We start from the raw sequence: 27690 nt of genomic DNA, 5'->3' as shown, positions 1-27690 counted from the left end.
ATAGCTACTGCAATTCTAGTAGTGATAGTAGTCAGGGATGGAAAAATCCTAGGTACCAGGTCACATGGTTGCCTAAATTCAGCACCTGACAGTCACAGCTGTGCAAGGAGCTGCTACTGTGGTCAGGCCCAAGTCAAGAAGCTGCAACTGGGCTGCTGAAGAAGAGGCAGAAAGAGGGAGTGATGGGAATTGTAAGGGCTAGATAAATTAGATGTATGGGCAGACTAGATGGGCCATATAATCCTTTTCTGCCGTCAAGTTTCTATGTTTTAAGAGGAGAGCAAAAAAGGTAAAGAACATTAAATTAAAAAATTAAAGCAAAATAATTTTTAAAAATAGAAGAAAAAGACTATAGCTATAGACATTCCCCGACTGCTAAAAATGTGGGCTAGCACCTAAATTTTCTATAAAAACAATTTACACCCTGATAGTAATACAGTGGTTCATGCTTTCATTTCTATACCATAGCTTTTGTATATGACACTAAATTATTGAAATTCTTTTTTTTTTTTTTAAGATTTTCCTTAATTCAACTTCATGTGGCTAGACATTGCTGAGTAGAAAATTGGGAGTGATCATATATTGCATATTATCTAATACAGAACTGTCTACTATCTGTAGGCAGTAATGGATAAGATATGCAGAAAAGGATTTTAACATGCCCTGGGTACTTTGTGAAGCACATGTACTAAACATATGCAATTATAGGTCAAGGTTATGGAGTTCAGAAAAGTAATTCATTTACAAAGGGGAAAAATTCTGTCCATTATTTCATATTTATTTAAAATACTTATATAGTCTACTAGTCCAAAGTCTATTGCTCACAGCTAACACCACCAAAATTCACAAAATAAACCAAATTAACTTATCCAATAACAAATCATATTACTAAATAATACCATAAATAAAGAAGACAACAATGATGCCTGCAGGAAGGGTGAGTCACATGGTAGGAAGGGAAGGGGTATGAGTAAGAGAAGGAAAGTGGGTGAGGGTAGGAGTGACAGAGGGGAGAGAAGGAATGGGGGAGAGAGTGAGTGCAGGAGAGAGAGGGTATGTGTGACTGAGAAGGGAGTGAGTGGGGAGAGGGAAGAGCAAAGAGCCAGACAGAGAACGTGAGTAATGAAGAGGGAACCTGACAGAGGGAAGGAAGGGAGTTGGGGAAGGAAGCCTGATGGAGGGAAAGGAGTGAATGGGAAGGAGGAAGCCTGACTTGAGAGGGATGGAGGCAAGAATGAGGGGAGGGGAGGGATGGGGACTGAGTAGGTGGTGAGTGACAGAGGGGAGTGAATGGGAGGGAGGGATAAGTGACACAAAGAGAAGGGATTGAGAGGGAAGGGAAGAGGATGCGTGGGAGAGAGGGGACTGAGTAGGACGGTGAGTGAGTGACAGAGGGGAGGGGTGAATGACTGAGGGGTGAGTGGGAGGGGGTGAATAACAAAGATGAGTGAGAGGGAAGGGGGGAAGAAATAGAAGAGGATAGTGAGAAGAGAGGGTAGAAGGGTTCGTGCCTGCAAGTGTGTATGTGTATATGAGAGAAAGAGAGGAGAGAAAGTATGTGTTCCCACAACCTGTCCTTTACTAATCCACTACAATCTCAGGGTGACTGAAAATCAAAGATTCCTGAAGGTATGGAGAGGGGGAACATTTTATCCTTATTAGTTTTAATTATTGGGTGTTTGACATGTCTGCTGTTTTGAAATATTTAATTGATTTTTGGGAAATGTTTAACCTTTTTTATCCTTATTCTTAATTATTATATGTTCTATACTTCATCTGTTTTGAAATATTTTTATTAGCATATCATGATTGATTTTATATTTCTTGATTTTTTTTTTTATGAGGAATGGTGATATTTCTGTTTTTACATTATTGCGTTGGCTTGTATTGGTTTCCAGTTTCGTTTTTTGTCTGCATCTTTCTGTTTTATACTTTATGGTCTTTTTATTCTTATTTGGAAAGAGTCTGTCTGTGCTCTGCATTTGTGACCGAGGTGAGATAGTCTGCTAGCCGAGAAAATACCTTGTACCTCTTGGGTTGAAGGTCTTACTGATTTTGTTAGAGGCTGGGATCCATGATTGAAGGAGCTTCTTATGTACTAAAAATGATGGTGCTTAGGCCTGCTGGATACTGAAATGCCTGCAAGTGCTGGGGTTTTGGTTGTCGTGTCAAGGAGCTCCAAGGGGGACCTCCCCCTGCCCCCCAGCCTTCACTGTTGTCAATACTTGTAATGTGCACCAAGCACAAAAAAAAAGGTTTGCCCATTCCCGTCAATAGCAATGCCACAACTAAACCAAACAGACAAAAACTGCAGAATCTTAAAATTAAATGAGCAAAAGTTGCTTCTTTAAAACATCTCCCTTAACTATAGTAAAATTGTTCTTACCTGAATTTTCTTTCCTTAAGTTCTGCTAGACCAGTCCTTACACTCGGGCATTTTCCTACTTCTCAGCTGTTGGAGACAGAGGCACAACCCCTTAATGACCTCATTCTTGGTTATAAGAGGGGAGTAGTCTTAGGCCCTTGCCAGTAGCCTATTATCAAAGCATCAAACAAGGACCCTTTTCTTCCTTATACACACACACACATAATTCTCTATCTACACATATCCATATATATGGGGTTTTTTATTCAACCCTTGAGGTTATTCCCCCTCTCAGGGGAGGGCAAAGAGGGGAGAAAAAAAAAGAAGAGAGCACGCAAGCTGGATTAACTTGGATGTCTCTGTTTGTGGCCCAGATTGTTCTAGCAGGACTAAAGGAAAGAAAATTCAGGTAAGAACAATTTTACCTTCCTTTTCCTCCTGCTGGACCAGTCTTTACACTTGGGTGATACAAGAGCTACCCTAGGCTGGGTGGAAGGAAAACCAGGATGCCTTCAGGACTCCTGACAAGAAAGCAGTTTCCTCCTTAGCCCATATGTCCAACCTACAGTGCTTGGAAAATGAGTGCAGGGAAGACCAGGTGACAGCCCTGCAGATTTCTCCTGAGAAGATCCATGACACTTCTGCCCAGGATGAATCTTATGCCCTTGTAGAGTATGCTTGGACTGCCACTGACGCTTTCCTACTATTCAGTACGTAGGCTGAAGATATGGCTTCTTTAATCCATCTAGCTATTGTGGTCCTGGAGGCTGCTTCCCCCTTACTGGTCCCCCGAACAGCATAAACAACCTGTCAGACTTCCTGAAAGCGTTTGTTACATTTAAGTATCTTTATATCATGCGGCGTACATCCAGTAGGTGTAGGCTTTTATTCTTCTCTTTACATTCCTCCTGAATGCTGGTAGTGACACTACCTGATTTAAGTGGAAGGGAGACCCTATCTTCGGGAGGAATGAGAGTGCTGGTTGTAAATGACTAAGTAGGACACTCTGCACGAGGGAACCTGCAATTCTGAAATGTATATGGTGGAACAGATTGCTACCAAAAATGTAGTTTTTAATGCCAGATCCTCAATGGATGCTCGTTTCAAAGGTTCAAAGTGTGCTCTTCCTATCAGTGCTCTAAGGACCAGGTTAAGATCCCAGTGAGTAAAAATTGGTCTGAAGGGTGGGTGTATGTGTTTCACCCTTTTCAAAAGGTGCACCATATCCTGTACTTTTAATATGGCACATAGAGCAGGAAATGACTTGCTTGATCTCAGAAGAAAGGAAGAAAAAGAAGGCTGACTAGCCTAGATCAGGAGACCGAAGGGAGACGTGCTACACCTGCTGGAGACAGACAAATACTGAAGGGTTACAGGATAGGCTCTGTCCTCATACAGGATATCCTTTCAGTTTTAGTCTGTCTCCACCTGCTGGAAAGGAGGCTCAACCCACAGTCAGGACTGATCCGGGTACATACAGGGCACTAGGATTTGAGAGAGATCCAACTTCCATAGGAAAGTCATATGCTCCGGGCAGTAAGCTTCGAACAACTTCCATACTCTAATATATAGGCTAAAAAGGTTGAACTTTTAAGTGATTTCAGCATGGTTGTTACAACTGCTTAGGAATAACCCTGTAGCCGTGCCCTTTCAAGTACCAGGCTGTAAGACAAAATGGAGATGTCACAGCAATCCCTGTTTTCTGGAGAGTTGCAGATGGACCCAACTAGGAGTCTTATTAGGTCTGCATGCCAAGGCCTCCTCAACCAATCTGGGGCTACCAGTATTACATATGAGGGATGAACTCTATCCTCTTTACCAATCTGGAGCAAAGCATAAATACATATAGGAGCTTGCTCTTTGGTCAGGGTCAGATTAAGGCATCTATCCCATTGGACCCCGATGCCTTCTGCCGACTGAACAACCTTGACTGCTTTGACACTGGTTTGAGTTGCCTTCAAGTCCACAACCGAAGATCCCCATTGACCCACTATCATCTGGAAGGCCTGCTATCTGAATTCCCATTCTCTTGGGTCCAGCCTGTTCCTGCTGAGAAAGTCTGTATGAATATTTTCTCTTCCCACAATATGAGATGCAAACAACTGGGGCAGATTTCTCTCTCCCCGCTCACTTCCAACACAAGCTTGAGGCTGCTTTTTCATGTATGTCACTAAAGTGGCACTGTCTGAGAGGGCTTTGACTGCCATCCCTTTATTTTTAATAGGAAGGCCTGAAGTGCTAACTGGATGTCCCTTATCTCTAATCTACTGGCCAACGAGCTTCCTCCTCCAAGTAGCTCCCTTTGCCAAATGGCCATGGCAATGAACTCCCCACCCGATCATGACGACGACTGTGTTTAAGACAACCCCAATCGGGTGGTTCTAGGTCCACCCCTTTTATGAAGCTGAAGTCAAAAGCCCAGGCTCTCCTCCACCTCCTATGAGATTTGTAAGCGATGGTCATAGTCCCGAGTGACTGGAGACCAGCAGGCTAGCAACAACTGTTGCAACGGATGCATATGTACCTGGCCCAGGGCACTACATCTATAATGGCTGTCATTAGCTCAAGAGCTGGAGATAATCCAGTACCCTTGCACACTCCTACTTGCTCTATTAATTTTGTGATTCTCTTGGGTGTGAGAGTTACATGTCCATTCCCCCATGTCAAGGATCAAGCCTAAGAACTCTATTGACTGAGAAGGTTCTGAATTGTTCTTTGTATAGTTCACCACCTAGCCCAGTCTCTCTAGAAGCTGAACTATCGTGGCTGAAGCCTGTCAGTCCTCCTGAGCGGTTTTTTAAATGCTGAGCTAATCCACATAAGGAGGTACCATTATCCCCTGCTTGTGTACAGCTGCTACTACAACTACCATGACCTTGGTAAAAGTCCTCAAGGCAGCTGCAAGCCCAAATGGCGAGACCTGAAACAAAGTGATGGCCTAGGATGCAAAAACGAAAAAAACTTTGGAAAAAAAGGGTCTGCCAGATTCAATGGTGCCAGAAAATCTCCTTTTCTTAATGCCATCATCATCAAATGGAGTGTCTCAGTTTTGAAGTGGAGTACCCTGAAACATTTGTTGACACCTTTCTAGACAGGATAAAAGGTACTGTCACCTTCTGGAATTTCGAAATAGCGTACATTTTTTACCCCTTTCCTGGGAAAGGATTGGGACCTTGGCCTCCAAGTCTCAAAACTCTGCAGGGTTGCTCTCATCACTTCTCTCTCAACTTGTGATGTGCAGGGGAAAATCAAAGGAATTGGTACTGGGGAGGTGCACTCGGGTACGAACATCCTCAAAATTATATCCAGGTCCATTAGTAATTTGGGTCCACTCTGCGTAATACCACAACAGACATCCACCTAACAGTGTTATTGCCTGAGGGACCCACTGGATATCACTGTGGAGGGCGACCGCTTCTTGTGTCTGCTAGTAGGTCTCCCCTAGGTCTCTTGGCCACTCAAAAGGACTGGAATCTATTCTTTGCCCCTTATGAGGCCACAAGATCCGATGCTTTACCCTTGTATTTGTACTTGAAATGTTGTCGTCTAAGCTCACCCTGTGCTTGACCAGCCTCAACCCGCCAGGAGATTTGGGGGCTTGGATTCACCCATATCATTTACTAATTTTTCTAAGTCTTCTCCAAATAGTAGCCCCCCTCTAAAGGGAATTTTACAGAAGCATGACTTGGATGCTGAGTCCGCTGCCCAGTTACGGAGCCAGAAGAGTCTCCTGGTTGCAACCCTGGAGGCAACCAACCTAGAGGATATCCTACCCAGGTCACACATTGTATCTGCAATATCACAAGTCTACAGAAATATTTTAAGACAAAAATTAATACTTTTTAATTTTTTTTTCACTTTTATTTTAAAAAAAAATAAATCACTTGCTAATAAAGTTTATGTTCATATATAGGCCAACAGATATTACAGAAATGTTGGGCTATCTTGTATAATCGTAACATGCTTGGAAAGACACTTGCAGACTGCCTCCTCTGAGCCCCCCTCCCTCCCTGTGGGGAGACAAATTCTGCCAGCACCATCCATCTTAGGGCTTTGTGTAAGGAAAATGTTCTTGAAGGCTTCCTTATCCCCCTGAAGGTTAGGATCACCTCTGGTCAGGTCTTCTGCTTTTTTTTATTCTTTATATTTTATTTATATTCTGCCTTTCAATCATTTCAAAGTGGACTACATTCAGGTACTATAGGTATTTGGTGTGTGAGATATTCGAGGCTACTTGCACACTAGTACTGACAGCTGAAATTTCCTTTCAATAAAGCTTCACTACTGAGGAATTCTCTTCCTCCTATGAGCATTGCCCCTCCTGGGAGCTTGAAGGTGCACAAGGCTCTGATTTTTCCACCAACCAACTCTCGTCTCTGGAGTCAGGTGTGGCTTTAACAGCAAGTGACACTTTAATTTTAAAGTGTATCCTGTGAGTGTTTGGGGGCCTCATTCCTTTCCTGATCCTTGGACAGAAGAAAGCCTGGTGCATCAATACAAAATCCGGGGAGAATCCTATGAGGTAGGCTCTCGTTGGACCCCTAGCAGGATCTCACTCAAGGTCTTGTCCTGGGAAAATCATCCTGTCTCCAGCTCCTTCTCCAGAGTCCCCTTTTGGGAGAGGAGCTAACAGACCTGGTTGCCCTAAAGGCAGCAATTCTTACTCCTCCAGAGTAAAGGGAGCAAAGTCCGTTGTTGGCCCTGGCACTGCCTTTCACCTGCTCGGTGGGGGGGGGGGGGCGTTTGAAGTGGGCTCCACCCAGAGGGGCCGGGTCTGGTCCTCCACCACAGGCAGAGCAGAAAAGCCGGCAAAGCTTCAAACCTCTCTCGATCCACAGGATAATCACTTGTGTCCTCGCAGCATTTTCTCTTTTTTTTTTCCAAAGTGCCTCACCAGGCTAGAGTGGCCTCAAGCGCCTGCCTCTCATACAATGTGGAACAGTGCAGTCCTTGCTTCCCTCTCTCTCCGAGCGCCCCACAGTAATTACCATCTCCAGGGACACACTGCTGCGGGCAGATTGTCACATATTGGTGCCACAGCTCCTCTCCTACATGTCTGTCTTTCTTTTTTTTTTTTTTTAACATTGCTTTATTCCCCTGGACAACAACCAGGGAGGAACAGAGGCAAAGTGCTAAGAGAAACTGGAGGTTGTTGAAAGGGCAAGAAGAGTCCATATTATTATTATTTTTAAACAAGGCAAGGTCTTCTAGGAGCCTCCTAAAAGATCCTCAGTCCTTAGGGAAAACAGGGATCCACACATAGGTGTCTACAACCAGGATTCCACATGGGAAGCAGCTTTACTGGGAAAAGCAGCCCCTAGAGGCTGTTGGCCCAAGAGCTAAGGGCTCAACCAGGCCGGGGCTGTACGCTGGCTCTGGGAGGATCTGAAGAGTCCATCTACACTTGTGCACAGCTGCAGGAGACAGAGACTACTGGCAAGGGCCTATGGCAAATGAGATCATGAAGGCCGTGCACCCTCTATCACCAGCAGCAGCAGCTGAGGAGGGAAACCTCCAAGTGTAAGGGCAGATCTAAGCAGGAGTCAAAGGAAATTATGATTCATTAGCCTCATTGTTTTCACACTGAAACCCATATACCCTCTACCCTTTCTCACTTTACTCCTATTCACAGACATTTAAGCCCCTGTGCCCTGCATTGCAGTGTCAGAGGAGATCAGAGAAAACTAGAAACATATATCAGGGCTGAGCCACCAGAGAAGGATGTTCTTACCAGTACATGGGAATGTACAGTACATCACCAGGTCCCACCACTGCCTCGTAGCCAACCACATTCCTGAAGTTTGGGAACTTCTCATAGTCCGGATTCTCAAAGTCCACCTGGCAGAGGAAGACGCAGGGTACCCTTAAGGATACAGAGCATAAGAAATTCCAGGGCACTACAGAATGGGGCTTAATTGTAGGTGACATTTGCTGGGCACACATAACAGGATAAAATCAGTGTGTTAAATTACAAATAGCAGCATACTGCATAGGAGATCAAAGTGGAGTGCGTGAGGAAAACTAGAGCCTTGACCTCTGTGTGAACAGCGGTTTGTCTCAGAATGATTGGGAGAGGGGTGTGCTGGGGGGTCACAGCCACTCACCTGGCTCTGCCTGTCACAGGGATGGTGTACAGGATAAGGGTAAAGGCACTCAAACTGCTCAGGTGGAAACAGGATACAGCGTTTGTAACCTTTAATCTGGGCAAAGAAGTTCTGCTGCTCATCATAGTGTGCTGGCGTCACATTCCCTGTAAATAAGAGTCACCAATGCACCAACAGTAATAATCACCTACCTTTACAGTACACACAAGCAAGCACATGTCATGCTTTATAACTACACAGATTCAAGAACACACATGAGGCCAATTCTGGAGTAGATGGCCTGGCAACTGATCTGTATGACAGCTTCAAATTTCAGCTAGTTAAAGGGAGACACAGGGAGAAAAAGTGACTTCTCTAGTGGCACAGAAATTGAGTGGCTGAGTTGGAGACAATCTGAGGCACAGGGGAAAAAAAGGTCTTGCTTTGCAAGAATATTGCTTCCTTTTTCTGCTGTCCTGCATGGACACTTCCCAGCTAAAGCACTCCCTCATGAGTCACAAGGTAATGCTCCTTACAAAACACAAAGGGGACTGTCTTCAATCACTAAGATGGTAATAAATATCTTGCAAATAGTCTGTAACCAGTAGCACCATAGAGGGAGCACAATCAAGGGATTTCTACAGAGAAAGCTGAAAGCTAGCTCATGTGCTCCCTTTAAAGATATGCACATGTCTAAGCATAAACTGTACAACTCATACAGTTCAAAATGCTGGTGCAGTGCATCAGGGTAGGGGAAGAACACATGTGCAGGGAAAAGCGACAGATAGTGAGAGGACAAGAGAAGAAAAATCAAAGGAAAGAAAACAATATGCTGAAAATATCCCACCACTAACAAAATGCAGAACTGGAGAAGAATATGTAATAGGTAGGGAGAGGGACGAAGGCAATGAAAAACAATGTAGAACATACAAGAAAGTGGTAAAGATCTGAACTGGGAAACATAAAAAGACTAAGGAAAAAAATAAAACAAGTGCATGGAGAAATTACTACTTAACTGATAATTTCCTTTTCTTTAGCGAAAGGTAGGTCAATCCCAACAAGCTGGTTAAGCACCTCTGTCAGCAGATGGAGACAGAGCAAAAGCTGACAACACGGCTATATAGGCCCGCCCCGACATCAGCCCGCCAGTATTCTCTAGAAAAGACAAACTGTGGACAAACTGATTAAACTCAAACATTATTAGCAACAAGCAACCATTCATGTTTCTCAACCAACAGAAACACTGAGCTCAGCCAAAAGAAGGAACATATCTAGCAAACTAACAGCTAGAGAAGCCACTTACCATTTATATCAATGAAGAGCAGGAATCATACTCTGCATCGCTCACCCTAAGACAGCTAACCACAAAATCCAAGTCTGGCAGCCAACGGAGGTCTTGGATTAACTTACCCTTCACTAAAGGAAAGGAAATTATCAGGTAAGTAGTAATTTCTTCTTCCTCAGAGTTTGGGTAGTTCAATCCCAACAAGTGGGATGTATAAAAGCAAATCTGGAAAAAGGCGGGAGGCTGCCAGGAGCCCAGTCAAAACCGCCCACGCCCTAGCCCTAACATCCAAGCTGTAATGCTTGGAGAAGATGTGCAAAGATGACCATGTCGCCGCTTGGCAAATTTCAGCAGGTGACAACAAACGAAGCTTCGCCCACGATACCGCCTGAGCCTTTGTGGAATGCAGTCTAATCTGTTTCAATAAAGCAACCTCAGAAGCCACATAGGCTGCCATAATGACCTCCTTAACCCAGTGGGAAATCAATGCCCACGTCACTGTTGCTCCCTGCTTACTTCCACCATGGAGCACAAACAGGCGATCAGACTTCCAAACAGTCTTAGTCACCTCCAAGTAGCACAGTAAATAACGCTTGACGTCCAAGGAATGCAAAAAGACAGTACTCAGTTTAATCTCTGTCCCTGGCCAAGGCAAGCAGAGAAAAGGACTGATTCAAATTAAAGTCCAAAACCACGCTGGACAAAAAGGAAGGCACAGTCCAAAACCGAACCACACCCGCAGTCATACAGAGAAAAGGCTCACGGCAGGAAAGAGCTTGCAGCCCAGAGACCAGATGAGCCGAACAGATTGCTACCAGAAAGACTTGTCTTCAAAGTAAGCAGCTGCAAGGAAAGAATACGCAACAGTCGAAAAGTCGGACCGGCCGAGAACTCGAGGACTAAATTAAGATCCTAGAAGCCACAACAGGGGACAAAGATGTTTAACTCCCCGCAAGAAATGGGACACATCCAGATAGGAAGACAAAGGCCCTCCATTGACTTCACCTTAACAAGCCAGTGCCGCAATTTGAACCTTCAAGGTACTAAGGGCCAAACCCTTAAGCAAGTCATCCTGTAAAAATTCCAAGATCAAAGGAATGTCCACCTTGAGCGGTTGAGTTCCTCGCTAAGGAACACCATTCCTCAAAGACCCCCCAAACTAATGTAAGCTAGAAAAATAGAAAATTTTCGGGCCCGAAGAAGAGTGGAAATTACAGATGGCGAATAATCACCCTTCCACAGCTAAGCCCTTTCAACGACCAAACCGTAAGATAGAACCAACCTAGATTCTCTTGTAGAATGGACCCCTGATGTAATAGATCCGTCCGAGATGGTAGCCGGAGGGGATTGCTCATTAGAAATCTCTTAAGATTGGCATACCACGGCGTAAAAGCCCAATCCGGAACTACTAAAAGGATGGTGTTGGTTTGATTTGCAATCTTCTGTACCAGCCTGCCTATCAAAGGCCAAGGTAGGAACATTTACAGCAGGGTACCATGTGGCCACTCCTGAACGAGAGTATCTATGCCCATCACTTTTGGGTCCCGCCTGCGACTAAAGAAGCATGGAACTTTTGCATTGTTGAAGTTCACCAACAGGTCTAGATCTGGTAGGCCCCAGCAGTCCACCAGGAACTGAAAGGCCTCGTCCACCAGCCCTATTCTCCTGGGTCCAAGCTTCTCCTGCTGAGGAAATCGGCTCTGATATTGCCCTTTCTGTGAATGAGAGAGGTGGATATGCTTAGGAGATGCTGCTCTGCCCATACCTGAGTGCATCTATCTCCTCAGACAGTTGCCAACTCTTGATTCCAACCCTGATGATTGATGTAAGCCACCGTTGTTGCATCGTCAGATATTATCCGGACCGCCCGAGTCTTTGGCCATTCGGCGAACTGCAGGTTTGCCAACCGAACCACTCATGCCTCCAGTCTGTTGAGATTCCACTACCGCTCCACTGCATTCCAGCACCCTTGCACCATCAACTCCTGACAGTGAGCCCCCTAGCTCTGGAGGCTCACATCTGTTATGAATTCCCTTCCTGACATGGTCCACGTGTAACCACCAGTTCAACTGGGATTTCACTTCTAACGGAAGTTGCAGCCTCACTGCATAGTTCTGCGACTGCAGACTCCATCAGGAGAGCAAGGCGCGCTGAAGAGGGCGCATATGTGCCCTCAGCCAGGGAACTTCTAATATGGCAGCCATCAACCCAAGACCTGTAAATAAAAACCATACCATCGGACGAACAGAGTTCATCAAGGATTGGACTCGCAACATCAATGAATGGATCCGAGACTCCACAGAAACAATCTGCCCTACCTTGTATCGAATCAAACCCCGAGATACTCCAGGTTCTAAGACGGCTGCAAATTGCTCTTGGCCAGATTCACCACTCGGGCTAATTCCTGTAAAGCAAGGAAATCACCCTGTGGGAAACAATTAGTCATCCAGAGAGGGGTGAACTAGAATGCCCTCCTTGCGAAGGGCTGCCGCTACCACTAACTGACCTTGGAAAAGATCCTGAGCCCTGTGACTAGTCCAAAAGGCTAGGCCTGAAACTGGTAATTATGATCCAGGATGGCAAATTGGAGGAACCGCTGATGTTCCTGCAGATAGGAAAATGCAGATACGCCATCAGATCCAGAGACGTGAGGTACTCTCCTGCTTGAACCGCCATTATGACTGAGCGCATTGTTTCCATCCTGAAATGCTCATAGATGTCTGTTGAGGCCCTTGAGATCCAGTATGGGCCGAAACGACCCTTCCTTCTTGGGCACCCCAAAATAAATGGAATATTGGCCTATATTTTGCTGCGATTTGAGTCTTTGAAAGGGAGCTTAGTCAGACTGAACTTTGAAATATATCTGCTGTCCAGTTGCACAGCCACAGCTCTCGCCAGGCCACAATAACTGAAGCAGCTCCTCTGGCGGCTGTGCATACCAAGTCACAGCCCACTTCAGCCAAGAAGGCAGCCCCTGGTTCTACTATATGCCCTAAACTGGACCCAATGCTGCCAAACTCTTGACAAAGCCGCAAGGTAGCCCAAGCTACCAAGACGCAACAAGAAGCAATTTGCAAGTTCATTGTTACTGCCTCAAAATCTTGCTTCAGAATAGCCTCAATCCTCCTATCCTGAGCATCCTTTAGAACTGCACCGCCCTCTACCAGGTTGGTGGTACGTTTCGTAACAGAACACACCAAGGCATCCACCTTAGGGAAATGCAACTGCTTTCTGGCCTGCAGATCCAAGGGGATTAAACTTGCTAATATGCATCCTCCTTTAAAGAACACTTCTGGCACATTCCATTCCAGATCAATCAACTCCTGGATTGCATTCAAAAGGGGAAAGAAACAAGAAGTCTTGCGCAGGGTGACCAAAATAGGGTCCTTCTTCTATGCCCCAAGGAGTCAGGCCTAGCCACTCCAAAGGTCTTCAAGGTCTGAGATATCAGACCCGTCAACTCATCTCTCTGAAAGAAACAGAGTTCTATATGGCTACAAATCTGAGGGAATATCCCCTTCCTCAACAGGAGAGCCTCCATCAGCATTGGTATCATTCTGATCCACCTGCATTCAAGCTCTGTCAAACACACTGCATTACAGCACTTGACGGGGAGACAGGCGAAGGAGCACTCGGAGCACCTGGACCTACCTAACAGGTCTATCCAGTAACGAGCGGTAGGAAGAGCTGCGTTAGTGCCCGGCGCACCCGCAGTTGCCGCACGCACAGTGCAGCTCACCTACCGCTCGATCCTGTATGTAAATAACTTGCAAATGCAAGCTGCGTCTAAGAAGCGTCCATGAAGCGTTAGGACCGCGCAACCCATTTTACTGGATAGAGCGCCTATACAGTATCCTGGGTGCGCGGGCCTAACGCTTCACGGCCACGCTGGTATCTGTCATTTCAAATGTCATTTGAAATGACAGATACCAGGAAGTCGGGATTGCCAGGAGAGGTCGCTTTACACTGCCAGTCCCTTCTTCCCTCCTCCCGAAGCAGGGCGCGAAAAGCAGCCTTGCTCCGGGAGGAGGGAAGAAGGGACTGGCAGTGTAAAGCGACGAAGCGACTTACTTTTTGCACCCCCCTCCGGACATCGGACGACCTCTCCTGCCTCCAGCTGCTCGCGAAGATGGACGCCTGCAAGGCCGCTGAAGACGTGTCGTCACGACGTTTGGCGTCACGGCATGTGATGTCACGTCTTCAGCGGCCGTCCATCTCCGCAAGCAGCTGAAGGCAGGAGAGGTCGTCCGATGTCCGGAGGGGCTGCAAAAAGTAAGTCGCTTCGCCGCTTCACACTGCCAGTCCCTTCTTCCCTCCTCCCGGAGCAAGGCTGCTTTTTGCACCCTGCATCGGGAGGAGGGGAGAGGGGACTGGCACGGGGGAAGCCACAATGTCCGGAGGGGAGCTGCAAAAGTAAGTCGCCGAGCGTAGGATTGCCCGTCCTCTCCCCTCTCTCTCTTGCAATTTTTTTTTTTTCGCTTTTATTTTGCTTCGGGAGGAGGGGAGAGGACTGGGGCTGCCCCGGAGACCAGCATCCATGGACGCGGCCAGGGCAGGTGAGCGGGAGCTGGGGGACAGCTTGCCGCCTACCCTTACCCCTGCCTCTAATGCAGGGGTAAGGGTAGGCGGTAAGTTAGCAGGTTAAACGCGCGGCAAAATGGCAGGGTAAAATAGCGATAGTCGGGGCGCGGGTTACTGGATGCTAGGGAATAGCTAATTCGCTCGTTTGCATGCAATATACATGCCGCGTGCGGAAGGAGTTGCCTGGGGATTTTAGGACGCCGTAAGGGTAGGTTAAAGGGGGTTGTGGATCGCAGGAAGGGCTAACGCGGCCGGAAAGTGAGTAGAACGCGGGTTAGGAGCGGGGTAAACGCGGCCGCACTTTACTGGATAGACCTGTAAGAAGTGCCACTTCAGCAGACTGGCTCTTTAGAAATGTCTGCAATCCCTGGAAGAATTCCACCCAGGAAAAGGAGGCCTGGTCCATTCCAGGCCCCACAGGCCCGAACCTGACGTCCTGAGAGCCAGTGTCCCCTGAGGTCTCAACCTGCGGACCAATCAGGGGAGGAGACACCCCTTGGTCTCAACTCCCCTTAGACTGAGAAGATGGGCCATCATCGGCAAAATCAGGAGGAGGCTTAAAGAAAAGTCCGGCTGAATGGCTCTGATGTGGCAGCAGCACAGATAGATAGGCGCTTAGGTTACTCTGTCGCGGGCACCATGCTATAAGTGCACAGCCCAATGAAGTTTCACATTTAGCTTTCCTGCGTGTACAAGCATGCCTAATACAGACGCACAAAAAAATGTGCATCCAAGCCCTTGCACCTAGGCCACTCGTCCTACTGGACACCCAAACTAGAAACCCAGGACCGATGCCTAAACTAGGCACACAAGATATGCATCCAGAAGGAAGAATGTCCAATTGCACGCACAAACGAGAATGGGCGTACACCCGAACACACAGGCAAGCGCCGATGGTCTGCAACAAAAAAGCACAGGAAAGTACCCCATGGCCTACCGTATGCCAAAATGGGAGAAACCTGGAAGTAGTGCCTAGCCAAATGGCTGCTCAACCCGCCATGCTTGCATGCTCTCCTCACCTCACAGAACTCCCTAGAGACGGGAGCGGGACAGCTGACCGCCGAGAAAACAGATCCTTCTCCTGCTGTCTTCCTATCACTGACAATTTTTTTTTTTTAAGTTAAAAACCTTTACCTGAGCTCAGCCCTCCCTGGCTGAAAGCAGGAACAGGTCCCGGCTATGGGGGGAGATGGCTAAAGCCTTCACTGTTAAGCCTCTCTCGGCCTGCAACCGTTAATTGGAATTTAGGTCCATGCAAGCCAAGGCTAGCTGACTGAGGCACTCTACTGAGGGAGAGACCGCACGGTATCACCTCAGGAGGCAAGCGGTGCTACAAAGATATCTCTTTTCCAGCTTTTCTTTCTTCTTTTCCTCTTTTTTTTTATTTTTTACTCACAGGCAGTCCCTCGAAAGGAAATGCATGTCCACCATCTACTTGAGACAGAGAATACAGGCGGGCTGATGTCAGGGTGGGACTATATTTATTTTATTTATTTAATTCTTTTCTATACCGACATTCATGACATGTCATATCACATCGGTTCACATCAAACATGGGCGTTTAACTTAACAATAATCATAGCTAGAGAGCTACTGATAGAGTTAAGGGAAGTGGTAAGCAGTAAGTTACAAAGAATGAAGGTTACAGGAACTTGGAGGTTGGAAGAGAGTAAGGAGAGAGGAACAGTTGAGATACAGTAAATATATAGCCATGACGTCAGCTTTTGCTTCATCTCCATCTACTGGCAGAGGTGCATAACCCACTCGTTGGGATTGACCTACCTGAACGCGAAAAAACAAAATTTGGAAAGGTGTTTTTGAAAGGAAAACAAGATTTAAAAAAGTAAGTAAGGAGGTGGCAAATTTCTAAAAACACAAGAAATAAAACATATGAGAACAAAAAGAAAGAAGAATGATGAATCAGACCAAAAGAGAAAACTAAGCTTCAGGCAAACTGATATTGAGCACAAGGCAATATTTTTGCTTTATATGAGTTGCAACTTTATTTTTAATTTATGTCCATTTAATAAGGATAATGCACCAGTCGCCAATTAAGAAGCTTCTGTGGCCTTAAAGGCCCTTTGAGAAGGGAATGACTGCACAATTTAGTTTCATATCAAACTCTAGTAATGCTCCTCCAACTAATATTATGCTGGGAAATGATGTTATTTAAATCTCTAAAGTAGCGCGGAACCTGGGTATTTGGATCAATTCCAACTTATCTTTGACGCAACATAAAAAATTCTTTTTTCAAACTTCATGTGTTAAAACGATTACGGCCTTTATTATTTTCACATGACTATAGATCAGTTTTGCAAGCACTAATTTTCTCAGGTATTGATTATTGTAATGGTTTGTATTTGGGCCTACCTGACTCGAATATTAGACCTTTGCAGCTAATTCAAAACACAGCAGCCAGGCTTCTTACTGCAACACCCATCAAACAGCACATTACTCCAATTTTGCAGAAGTTACACTGGCTACCAGTTAAATATAGAATAAGGTATAAAATTATTATGGTCATTCATTGTTTGTTAAATAATATTGATTCCATCTGGCTCTGCTCTACATTACGAGTTTACAAACCCTCAAGAGACCTTGGATCAGCGGGTAAAAATTTATTAGAAGTTCCAACAGTAAAAACGGCAGCCCTTAATGTAACTAGACAAAGAGCTTTTTCAGTGGCCAGCCCCATCATGTGGAATACTCTACCAGATGACTTGAGACAAATTCATAATAGAAAGGAGTTTAAAAGAGCTTTAAAAACCTATTTGTTCAAGGAAGCTTTTGGGAGTTTAGAACAGATACAATAGTGGATCAACTTAGGGAATTCAGCCGTTTGTAGTATTTATCCATTTTAGGCTTCTTATGTTAATTCTTCAAGTTCTCTTCCCTTGTTTTTATAATGTAATAGTTAGGCCTATTCTTTTAGAGATTTTAATTTTATTGATCAAGATATTATTTGTATTTTTATTCTATCTTTATATTTTTATTTGAATTTATCATCATTTGATTTTATTTTTATGGCTGTAAACCGCTTTCTTCAATCTTTGATTGGTAAAACGGTATATAAATATGTTAATTAAATAAATAAATAAACTGATTAAATTATATATTAAAAGAATGGTGTTAGTGACAATTCTCCGTTCTTTAGACTGGGGGTTGGAGGAGTAGTTTTACTGGACTAGTATTTTATAATTTAGGCATGGGAATAAACAAACAAAACAACAGGCTTGGGAGCTCTCTTTTAAAACAGAAGCATCTCCTAACTTGTGACAAAATTAAGCCTTGCTGCAAGCAGAGAGAGAGGGAAATCACAGGAACTGATTTTTCCAAAGCTGATGCTAACAAAACGGTTGCAGGACCCTGGATCTTGTTCTTCCTTCCTGCCATGCTGCTGAGCAACACACTGACAGTTCAAGCCGATTTCCTCCCAATTTTGTATTGCATGTCAGGTACTTCTGTTTTCAGGTCCAGTAGGTCCACAATGAGCAAATTAGATGTAAACCTCTGCCCAAGGCTTTCTCCCACTCCTCTCACCTTCCATGCCAATAAGCAGCAGGTTGGAAGTCAGCTGCCCCCAGCCATGCTTTGCTTGCTGCTTATTAATCCAGTTCCAGTTGAAGCCCAAGAAATCCACCACGATCTTCCTCCCGACGGTGTCATTCAGTGTCTGCTGCAGATACAGCCTGCATTGCAAATACAGAAAGAGATCTGAATTAAAATACACAGATGCATGCACATTTCAGTAAAAGATGATACAGGAACACACTTAAGCGCACAGGTATAACAAATCTGCAATAAACTGAATAATTCCTTAACCCACAGTTCTTTTCAGTGTATTTCAATACAATAGTTCTGCAAGATGGATAAAAATGATTTTTTAAAAAAGATTTTTTTATGTGGTAAACCTACATTTACAGTCTCCCAACGTGAAATTTATTCTTACCTGATAATTTTCTTTTCTTGAATCCAGTCAAACCAGTTCAGTCAAATGGGTTATGCCCACCAACCAGCAGATAACAACAGGCTAACAACTAACATCACCTCTTATAGATATCTGTGCTGACCTCAGCCTGCCAGTATTACCAGTATCAAGCTAACTCCAAAATTTAAACCCGTTAAAGTCAAAAGGTTTTCCAGAAATCAAGAAAGGGAAAAAACACAGCAAAACAGAACTATATACAAAGAGAGACTTCCAAATTATCTGCCTAAAAGGATAATGCCGCAACTTGTCTACATTACTTCAGACAGCCAAAAAGAGTAAGGACAGTAAAACAGGGACGTTTCTGGACTGGTCTGACTGGATTTAAGGAATGGAAATTATCAGGTAAGAATAAATTTCATCTTCCTTTTCATCCAGACTAGTCCAGATGAATGGGATATACCCAAGCTAATCCTGAACTGGGCAGGAAACTGGCAACTCCGCTCAAAGAACCTCTTGCAGCGAAGAAGGCCGCCTCCTTAGTACATCTAATCAATAATGTTCCAAAAAAATAATGCAGAGAAGACCAATTTGCTGCCTTACAAATCTCCTGTGGCAAGAACAGCTGCAACTCTCCTCCCAAGAAGCAGCCTACGCTCTTGCAGAGTGTGCTCTAACCTGTCTGTGTAAGGGTCTGCCCGTTTTCATGCAAGCCGCTGTAATCACATCCTTTACCCAACATGCAATGGAAGACTTGGTGGGGGCTTCTTTCCTAACTCCAGAATGCAGCACAAATAAGTGATCAGACTTTGGAAACTCATTTGTGACCTTCAAATAAAGTAGAAGCATTCTTCTAACATCTAAGGAATGAAGCATCCTGAAAGGCAGACACTCTTGATTCTACTAAAGGTGACATCAGCTTTTTATTTGAAAGGAAGGCGCCATTCAAATCTTGACCATATCCTTTGAGAAAACCAAGAAATGTTCCCTGCATGTCAATGCCTACAATTCTGAGATCCTCCTGGCTGAGCAAATTGCCACTAGAAACACTATCTTCAAAAGGTAAGTAATTTCAGGGGAAGCATCCTTAAAGGTTCAAAATGCTCACTCGCCAAGGACACGCCATGTTCAAATTTCAAGAAGGAATGGGGTCCCTTATTGGAAATCTAATGTGTTTTACTCCCCTCAAAAAACAAGCAAAATCCAGATAAGACGACAAAGGCCTCCTAAAACCACAACCTTGGTAGCACAAAATAGCTGCCACATGTATCTTCAAAGAATTCAAAGCTAAATGTTTAGGAAATCCATCTTGCAAAAAATCCAATATGTTAGCCACTACAACCTTTCTGGAAACTCTCTCTCTTATGGCACATCGATACTCAAGAGTGGCTACCACTTCAGGAGAATATCCCTTCCTGACCAATCAAGACCTCTTAAGGGTCAAGACCGATCCAGATCCTCATGAAGAATGAGACCCTGCAAGAACAGAGCCCTACACAGGGCTCTCCGTCCCCCAACCAGATGAGATCTGCATACCAAAAGTGCCTTAGCTAATCTGAAGCCTCTAGAATCACCAGATCCAATCCTCTGAACGATTATTCCCACAAACAGCAAAGAAGGGAACATGTACAGAATCGCCTCCATTGACCAAGGATGTATCAAGGTATCCAGACTGGCTGACCTCTTCTGCTTCTTTCAACTGAAAAAATTGTTGGTTGCCATCAGATCCATGACTAGAAACCCCCACCTGTCAACTATCAGATTGAAGGCCTCCACGGACAACAACCACTATTCAGGATGGACTACATTGTGGCTGGGAAAATATGCCTGAACATTCTCCATGAGGCAAAAACTATCTACAGATTCTCTTCTGCCCATCTAAACAGACAACACACCTCTTCTAATACCTGTGCATTCGGCTCCCCCTTGATTCACATGGGCTACTACCATGGCATTGTTCGACATTACTCCAACAGCTCTAACCTTTAGGAGGGACACAGTACTGCAGAAGGTCAAACGAGTCACCCAGGCTTCCTGTTAATTGATGGACTACTTTGTTTCTTCCTCCAACCATCAATCCTGAACAACTTGACCCAGGCAATGAGCCCACCATCCTAAAAGACTGGTGCCTGTTGACAGCATCGCTCAGGTTGGAGACTCCAGGTCCACTCCTTTCATCAAATTCCTGGAATCCATCCATTTCAGACTCTTCTGGACTGGATCCAGCACCAGTAGCCTCTTGTAGTAGTTCTGAGATTGAAGATCCCACCTGGACAACAGAGCTCGCTGGAAGGACCTCATGTGCACTGATGACCAAGGAACCAGATCTAATGCTGCCGCCATGGAGCCCAACAACTCCCGATAACTCTATACCGTCTGATTCCTGACAGATAAAAAACGAACCTGCAATTGCAGCTTGGGCTCCCCCCCTTTGTTAGTCAGATGAACCCAACATAATACTGTGTTGAACCACGCTTCCAGATATTCTAGAGTTTGCAAGGGCAGTAGACTGCACTTGGAAAGGTTTACTCTCCATCCCAAATTCTGCAAAATGTCTGCCACCCTCTAGGTGGCTGCAAAGCTTTCTTGTTCTGACTTTGATCTTATGAGTCAATCGCCCAGGTAAGGGTGTATCAAGATTCCCTCCTTTTGCAGAGTCACAGCCATTACGGACATTACCCTTTGAGATGATCCTCGAATCCATGGCCAAAGCAAAGGACATAACCTGGAATTAAAAATGGCCCCCAGCTCGGCAAAACGAAGGAAACTCTGATGACACCTCCATAATTGAATATGGAGATAAGCTTCCATAAGGTCCAACAAAGACAGGAACTCCCTGTCTGACTACTGGAATGACCAAGCTCAACATCTCCATTTTGAAGTGAGATACTTTGAGTAACTTGTTTACCTGCTTTAAATCTAATAGGAACCATCTTTCTTGGGAGCTACAAAATAAATCAAATAATGTCCCTGACCAGACTGATCTCTGGGGACTGGAACTACTGCTTTTAAGTAGAGAAGCCATTCCAGGGTCATCTTCACCACATTTTTCTTCCTGATTGAATGAGAAGGGGAAACCAGAAAGCATTTGAAGTCAGGATAGAATTCCAAGTCGTGACTGTCTTGTATGAGCTCTTAGACCCAACAATCCTTAGAAATGTGGGCCCAACTCTGACAAAACTGATAAGCAGCCATCTATCTTCTTAATCAGATTTTGAGTCCCCAAGCATTCAGTGGTAAGTAACAAAGGATCCCGCTAACCCAGAGGATACATCCTTACATCCCCTCTGAGATATACCAAAGGACCAGAACTTTTAATTAGATGAAGAACTACCTTGCCTGAACTTCCGAGTGTTGCAAAATCTATTATGGGCCTGAGAGGACCACAACGCAAAGTTCGGCCTGACCTCCAGAAGCCTTGGCACTTTGGATTTGCACCAGACCTTTGTATTTTTCTCAAGATTCTCTTCAAACAACAGGCTTCCTTTAAAGGGAAGCTTTGGAAATTGGTCTTAGAAACACAATCCGCAGACCAATTAAGCAACCATAGTGACTGCCTAGCTTCTATAATAGAGGCTATATATCCTGCTATTATCCAAACAGAATAAAGAAAGCATCAGCCAGATACACCATTCTGGGCTCAAAGTGCGAAAAGTTGCTCACACCTTTGGCATCCAAACCCGAACCCTTTCTTGAAGGCCTTGAGACAATCACAAACCCAATCTATCCACAATACAGTTACAGGATGCAATCTGAAGCACCATACTTGAAGCTTCAAAGGTCTGCTTGAGGAGCGATTCGATCTTATGATTCTGCTCAAGACTGCACCACCTTCCACTGGAATAGAGTCCTTCTGGTGATAGAATACACCAGTATATCCACTTTAGGAAATCTAAACCTCTCCCGAGACACCAGGGGTGTAACTTAAAAAGCATCCTCCTTTCAAATTCACCTCTGGAGAGCCCATTCCAGATCAATTAAATCCTTTACTGTCTTATGAAGGGGAAAGGCTTAAGAGGACTTCCTGATGCAGACTATGATTGGATCCTTAGCAGAAGCCTCTTCTTGCTTTTCCTCAGCCATATTTAAGGTCCGCAGAGCCTGTGAGCTTGAAAAAAAAAGAGAACTGCTCTTCCTTATGGAAAGAGTAGACCATAGAAGAGTTATCCTCACCTTCCAGAAGGTATTCGCCCTCCTCCAGCTACTCATCACTACCAGCATCCTAAATTCCTCTAGGGAATCCTCTGACTTGGAATAGAAAAGTTAATTTTCAAACAGTTCCACTCCTTTCCTAGTCCTCTTGGCCTCTAATGGAGAAGGAAAGGCTGAAGTGGATTTAGAGACTCTGTCCCACAGAAAAAAACTGTACATATGCACTTCAAATTCCTTGGACATAGCAGCCCATGCAAAGGAGGTGACTTCTATAGGGGAAGAGGCCACAACTGCCTGTAAACTAGCTGGCCCTGCAGTTGCTCTGCCACATTCCTGCGGTGCTGTGAGGAGGCCCTGAATACTCTTCAGTTCTCCACGATCCCAAAATGGCCACCATTCCAGGCATAGTGCTCCTTTCCCTGGCAGGAACCCATACCATAAGCCTACCCCCCAATCATGTGTCCATGGCATGCCGCCTGAATCCAAATAAAAGTGGCACATCTTAAAAGACAACCCTTCCCCCCCCCCCCAGGAGCTGTTTCCAAAGTCCACAGGAGCTGCAGAATAGGGCCTTTTGTCTGCACTCTGCTTGCCTACTTGCCAAAAACTCACTACCGCAGCAGGGAAAAGAGGAGAGAAATTTTTAGACTCACCCAACTCTACTGAAATTGGAAAGCACTGTCTCAGTCAGCTGTCTAATCCAGTCTCTTCCTGCAGTCTGATTATTTCCTTATAACTCTTTTTTTTAAACTTTATCATACTAACAACGAATACAGTGCCTTGCTCTTTTTTTTTTTGTTTAAAGAGAAAGGCCTCCTTGTTCCCTTTGGGTGTGGGGAGCAGCGGAGGAACCAAGTACCAAGAAGACTGGTAGAACTCCTGGCTCCAGCAGTACTCAGCTGAAAGAGGGAGCCTAGGCTTTCACCTCAGTTGCTGCCAACTCCAAATTCCAGACTCTTAGTCCAGGGCTATGCTTAACTGAGGGAAGGAGAACAAGTCTTTCACTTCCGATGTTGCCCACTATTTCCAAGTCTCCTAGCCTAACCCAGCCTTGGCTCACAGCATTGGATGCTCAACTACCATCCTCTGAAGACAGAGAAAATTGGCAGGCTAAGGTCAGCACTGATGTCTAAAACGGGGTGATTTCAGCTAATCTGTTCTACTCTGTTTCAATCTGCTAGTTGGTGAGCATTACCCATTTGTCTGGACTGGTCTGATTGCACAAAGAGGAAAAATGAATAAATGGGTTCTGTCACACTCACATGCATTGAGTTACCTACCAATCAAACACAGGCATTTATTTCAATATTTATCTCTAGTTTGCTCAGTAGTGCCCAGTAACTATTAGCTTTTGCTTCAAGAAAATGCTGAGCTTTCCGTTTGTTTCTTCAGCAGACTAAAGTTGCATGAGCTGGATAGGACTACTGTTGCTCTGAGGTTTAAAAGGTACTGGAGCTCAGCCAAGTAAGACAGAGGAATTAAGACAGAGACAACAGAGGAAAGGGCAGAGGTAGAGTAGAAAGGAACAGTAGAGTAAACTGAAAAGTAAAAGGACAGACAATGTTCAGTTCACAGTTTCCTAGGTTCTGCCACGGATACTGTCGTGGCATAAGAGAACCCTCATCTGAGATTATTTTGAAGATATTTCTTCCCTGGGTAAAAAAGAAAAATGTGTCATGTGTAAATGATGCAAGAAGGAGATGCAGGGCCTTACTGTAAGAATGAAACATTACAAAAACTGCTTATTGAGAGAAAATGTGGATATGTTTGAAGAATAATGCTATGAACCAAATGGTTAGTCAATTAAAGAATTTACTTTGCAATACATCATTCTTCAAGTTTCTCTCTGTGCCTTTTAGTATACGTGATTTAACAAATAAATTCCAAACATGTTTTAGTCATCAGATTTGCAACATTTAAGAAATGTGTGAAGCAGTATCAGTGGGAAATGTCATATAAATCTTAGTTCTCTCTTGGTAATTTAAATAATCCACACTATTTCTATTGCTGTTCTCTATAGACCTTGACCTTTCTTATAGCCTGTCAACCTGAGTAGAAAGTCGAATAACCTTATCGATGAGTGCTTTCTAAGCATGCTTACACACCCAAACAATATGCAAGAACACTTATCATAGCAAAAGTCTCTCGTGGAGTCGACGTGCACCTCTCATCGTCATAAAACCTACTTATAACAAAGTTTAGTTAAAGCAGCAGCATTAACAAGAATGCTCAAAATATCATCTTGACTGTGTTAATTAGTTTATTGATTTCTTAACCTCCTTTCCAAAACAGATTGCCTGAAGAGAAGCACAGAATCCATAAAATAAAATATGCCCAATATATAAAACAATACATATGCAGAGAGAGAGAGAGAAAGTTCCCATGCAGTCACTAAAATTTCATTGCTGGTGCCTGACCATATGGAGTAGGATGTGCAGGAGCTGGGACTCCAGGCAAGGAAAGCATGTTTGTGCAACCATTCCTGGGCAGCCTGGCAACACAGATCACTGTCAGAAAGAAGAGAGCTTGCCAGTGCAGCCTGCTAGTGTGGGATGTCTAGGAAAGGCCTGAGACCTTTGCCAGAGGACTGCAGCGGCTGATGCAGGCCCAGGAGGGCTGGTAGAGTTAGGGAGGAGAGGAAGAGGCTGGAGAGAAGCAACAACTTAAAGGAGAGACATAAGCTGGCAGAGGAAAATAAAGAAATGAAGAAAATACAAGCAACCTCCCCAAACTGAGCAAATATGCTGAAACAAGCATTAAAAGAAAGCAATAAAGAGTAAATTCTAAAGAAAACCAATTTTTTTCCCTGGCAGCTAACTTTTCAAAATATTTTCCATCTCTGGATAAAAATGTATATTTTATAAGAATGCTTGTATGCCTTTATGTAGAGATGCATTTAGACAAACACATATATGTAGAATCTCAGAAACAGAATATTACAGCAGATAAGAAATGGAAGGCCGCCATGTAGTCTGCCCAATTTATGTCCTGGTTCCTCCCACAGACTCCTGCTCATCCTTGGCTTTCCCTTCATTTCTTCACAGCTAAGGATCCTCTGTGGTTACCCCAGGTTTTCTTCAATTCTGGTGCTGTTTTCGCTTTTACCACCATCTCTGGGAGACCTTTTCGTACACATACACACACCACCCCTTCTGGGCAGAAATATTTTCTGATCTTACTCCTGAATCTGCCCCCTTGGAGCCTTGTATCAATGTCCTGTTCTAGAAATTTCTTTCCACTGAAACACAAATGATTCTTATGCATTATTTACATCACAGATATTTAAATTAAGGATGTAAATATTTATCAAGACAACAGTTTAACCTACTAAAATGTAAATGGTTAACCATTTAAATGAAATCAGGACGAGCCACCTGCAGCTGTTTGGGAAGAGGGTGGCTTCTCTAGTTATTAGCCCTGGACCACTCCTTCTCCCTCTATATTTGTGTTGCATTTTTAAAGGAAACAGTTTCAACATGCCAAGGGTATTGAAAACAAACACTATCCTTATTTTCTGTAACTAAAACCAACAGGCGAGCATTACTGCTGCAGGGACAAGTTCTGGGCCCTGTGGCCTGTGCTGGCATCACTGTCCCACCGGCAACAAGCACTCTTCCTTCTGAGTTAAGCTGTACAGCCAGTGGTGATATTCCTGAAGACCAACAACTGCAGCCAGATACTTTCCCTGGCTCCTGCCTGTTTGATCTTATTTTTATTTCCTATATGGGAGAGCAAACTCTCTTTCTAGCCCCCACATTTAACTAGAGTGCTCTCCAGCATTCCTGGAGATATACTGATCTTATCAATATAGAGAAAAAAGTGTCATCTTCTTTCTCCAAGATAACTTACAGCGCCTCCTCCATGCCTCAACAATTTCAATTACTTCATCATCATTATTTTTTCATAAAGTACTACATCTCCCCTCTCTTTATTTCTGCCTACCTGGTTCTTAAACAGATTATTGCCTGGCATGGCCATGCCCATATCCAATCATAACACACATTGAACCAAGTCTCTGTAAAACACTCTAGACCTGCCTCTGCAATTAGGACCTGCAAATCTGGAAACTATCTAGATTATGAGGATGTGCATGCAGCCTTCCAAATATTTCTCTCTTCCTTTTCTTCCCCCTGTAAATCCTCAAACCTGCCCCTACTTATTCTCACCGTTGTTTACAGATAGCTATGCAAGAAATAGCCTTACGTGTTTCTCTACTGACCCCAATTTTTGGGGAGGATAGTCTGATTCAATCAGCAGTCTACTACCTCCACCTATGAGTTTAAATCGCTGGCAACATATGGTCTGAACCATTCACCATGACCATGGCAATCCTCAAGAATTCCACTACAAATCTACTTGCAATGGCATCAGCTTTACCAGCATACGGTGCTAGCGTTAAAGTGCAATACACCTCCCTACACTTGAGCCACCTCTCACGTTTTTCTCATTGGCTTTAGGTTTTTATTTTTCTTTACTCCCCTTCCACCTCAACTGCCTGTAGTCTCTTCTTACCACCACCCCCCCCCCCCCCCCAGCCTTTCAGCTCACAGCAGCACTACTCCTTTCTCTATGGCAGGGTAAGGTCACAGGCTGCACTAGTAGTGGCCTCTCTTTCAAAGCAGGAGCAGGAAAAGAAAATGACAAGATAGCGAAGATCTGCAACTAGCCTCTTTGATGAGGTTCTCGAAGAGGCTAACCAGCTGCTGGAGCAGGTGCAGACTTCTGCCTCCTTCCTCTGGCTACTGCAGTCTTCCTGCCATTACGCAGCCATCCTTGGCCAGGCATTTGTTTGCTATGTCTCTTGGTTGTTACAAGAATCGGAGGTGGTGTCCACTGCTGGTACCCAAAGCTCCTCAGGGTGCTAAATGGAGAGCATGGCGCTGCGGCATCAGAGGCTGACGTTTGCAGTGAGACTGTTCTCTCCAGGTACTCATCTGCACAGTTTCTCTAATCCTTGCCATCAGCACATCAATACCCTTGGAGTCTCTATTGATGGACTGCTCCAGCAGCAGAAAACAGACAGGAAGGCAAAGCACCCAAGACAGCCTTCACACCTGATTGGAGTTCAGCCATCTGCTTGCCCTCTTATTGGTGGCCCAGTGCCAATTTCTTTTGCTCAGAAAGTCACCAAGACCACAGGATTTTTGAGGGCTGTCCTAAAGGCCTCAATATTTTTATTGGTCATGTGTAAGAATAATAAAAATATGAAGCAATACATGAGTTTCATATCACGTTGATCTCTCCCTACTCAGAATTCCCCATCTCACAATCGGGCCGATACAGTACAGTGCGCTCTGAC

General features: G+C 44.5%; 1 protein-coding gene across 1 annotated transcript in view; it reads right to left on the bottom strand.

The window, feature by feature from the left end:
• Nucleotides 1–27690, bottom strand: part of HIF1AN (hypoxia inducible factor 1 subunit alpha inhibitor) — a 77080-nt gene that overhangs the window by 24064 nt on the left and 25326 nt on the right. Inside the window, exons 3-5 of the mRNA XM_029609080.1 lie at nucleotides 17855–18003; nucleotides 8470–8615; nucleotides 8097–8203 (exon numbers count right to left, since the gene is read on the bottom strand). Of these exons, the coding sequence (XP_029464940.1) occupies nucleotides 8097–8203; nucleotides 8470–8615; nucleotides 17855–18003 (402 nt within the window). The remainder of the gene's footprint in view (nucleotides 1–8096; nucleotides 8204–8469; nucleotides 8616–17854; nucleotides 18004–27690) is intronic.

Source organism: Rhinatrema bivittatum, chromosome 7 (genome assembly GCF_901001135.1).
Source record: "Rhinatrema bivittatum chromosome 7, aRhiBiv1.1, whole genome shotgun sequence".
Taxonomy (NCBI): domain Eukaryota; kingdom Metazoa; phylum Chordata; class Amphibia; order Gymnophiona; family Rhinatrematidae; genus Rhinatrema; species Rhinatrema bivittatum.
Note: the sequence above shows the minus strand (reverse complement) of the source record. Positions and strands in the feature narration are given on the sequence as shown.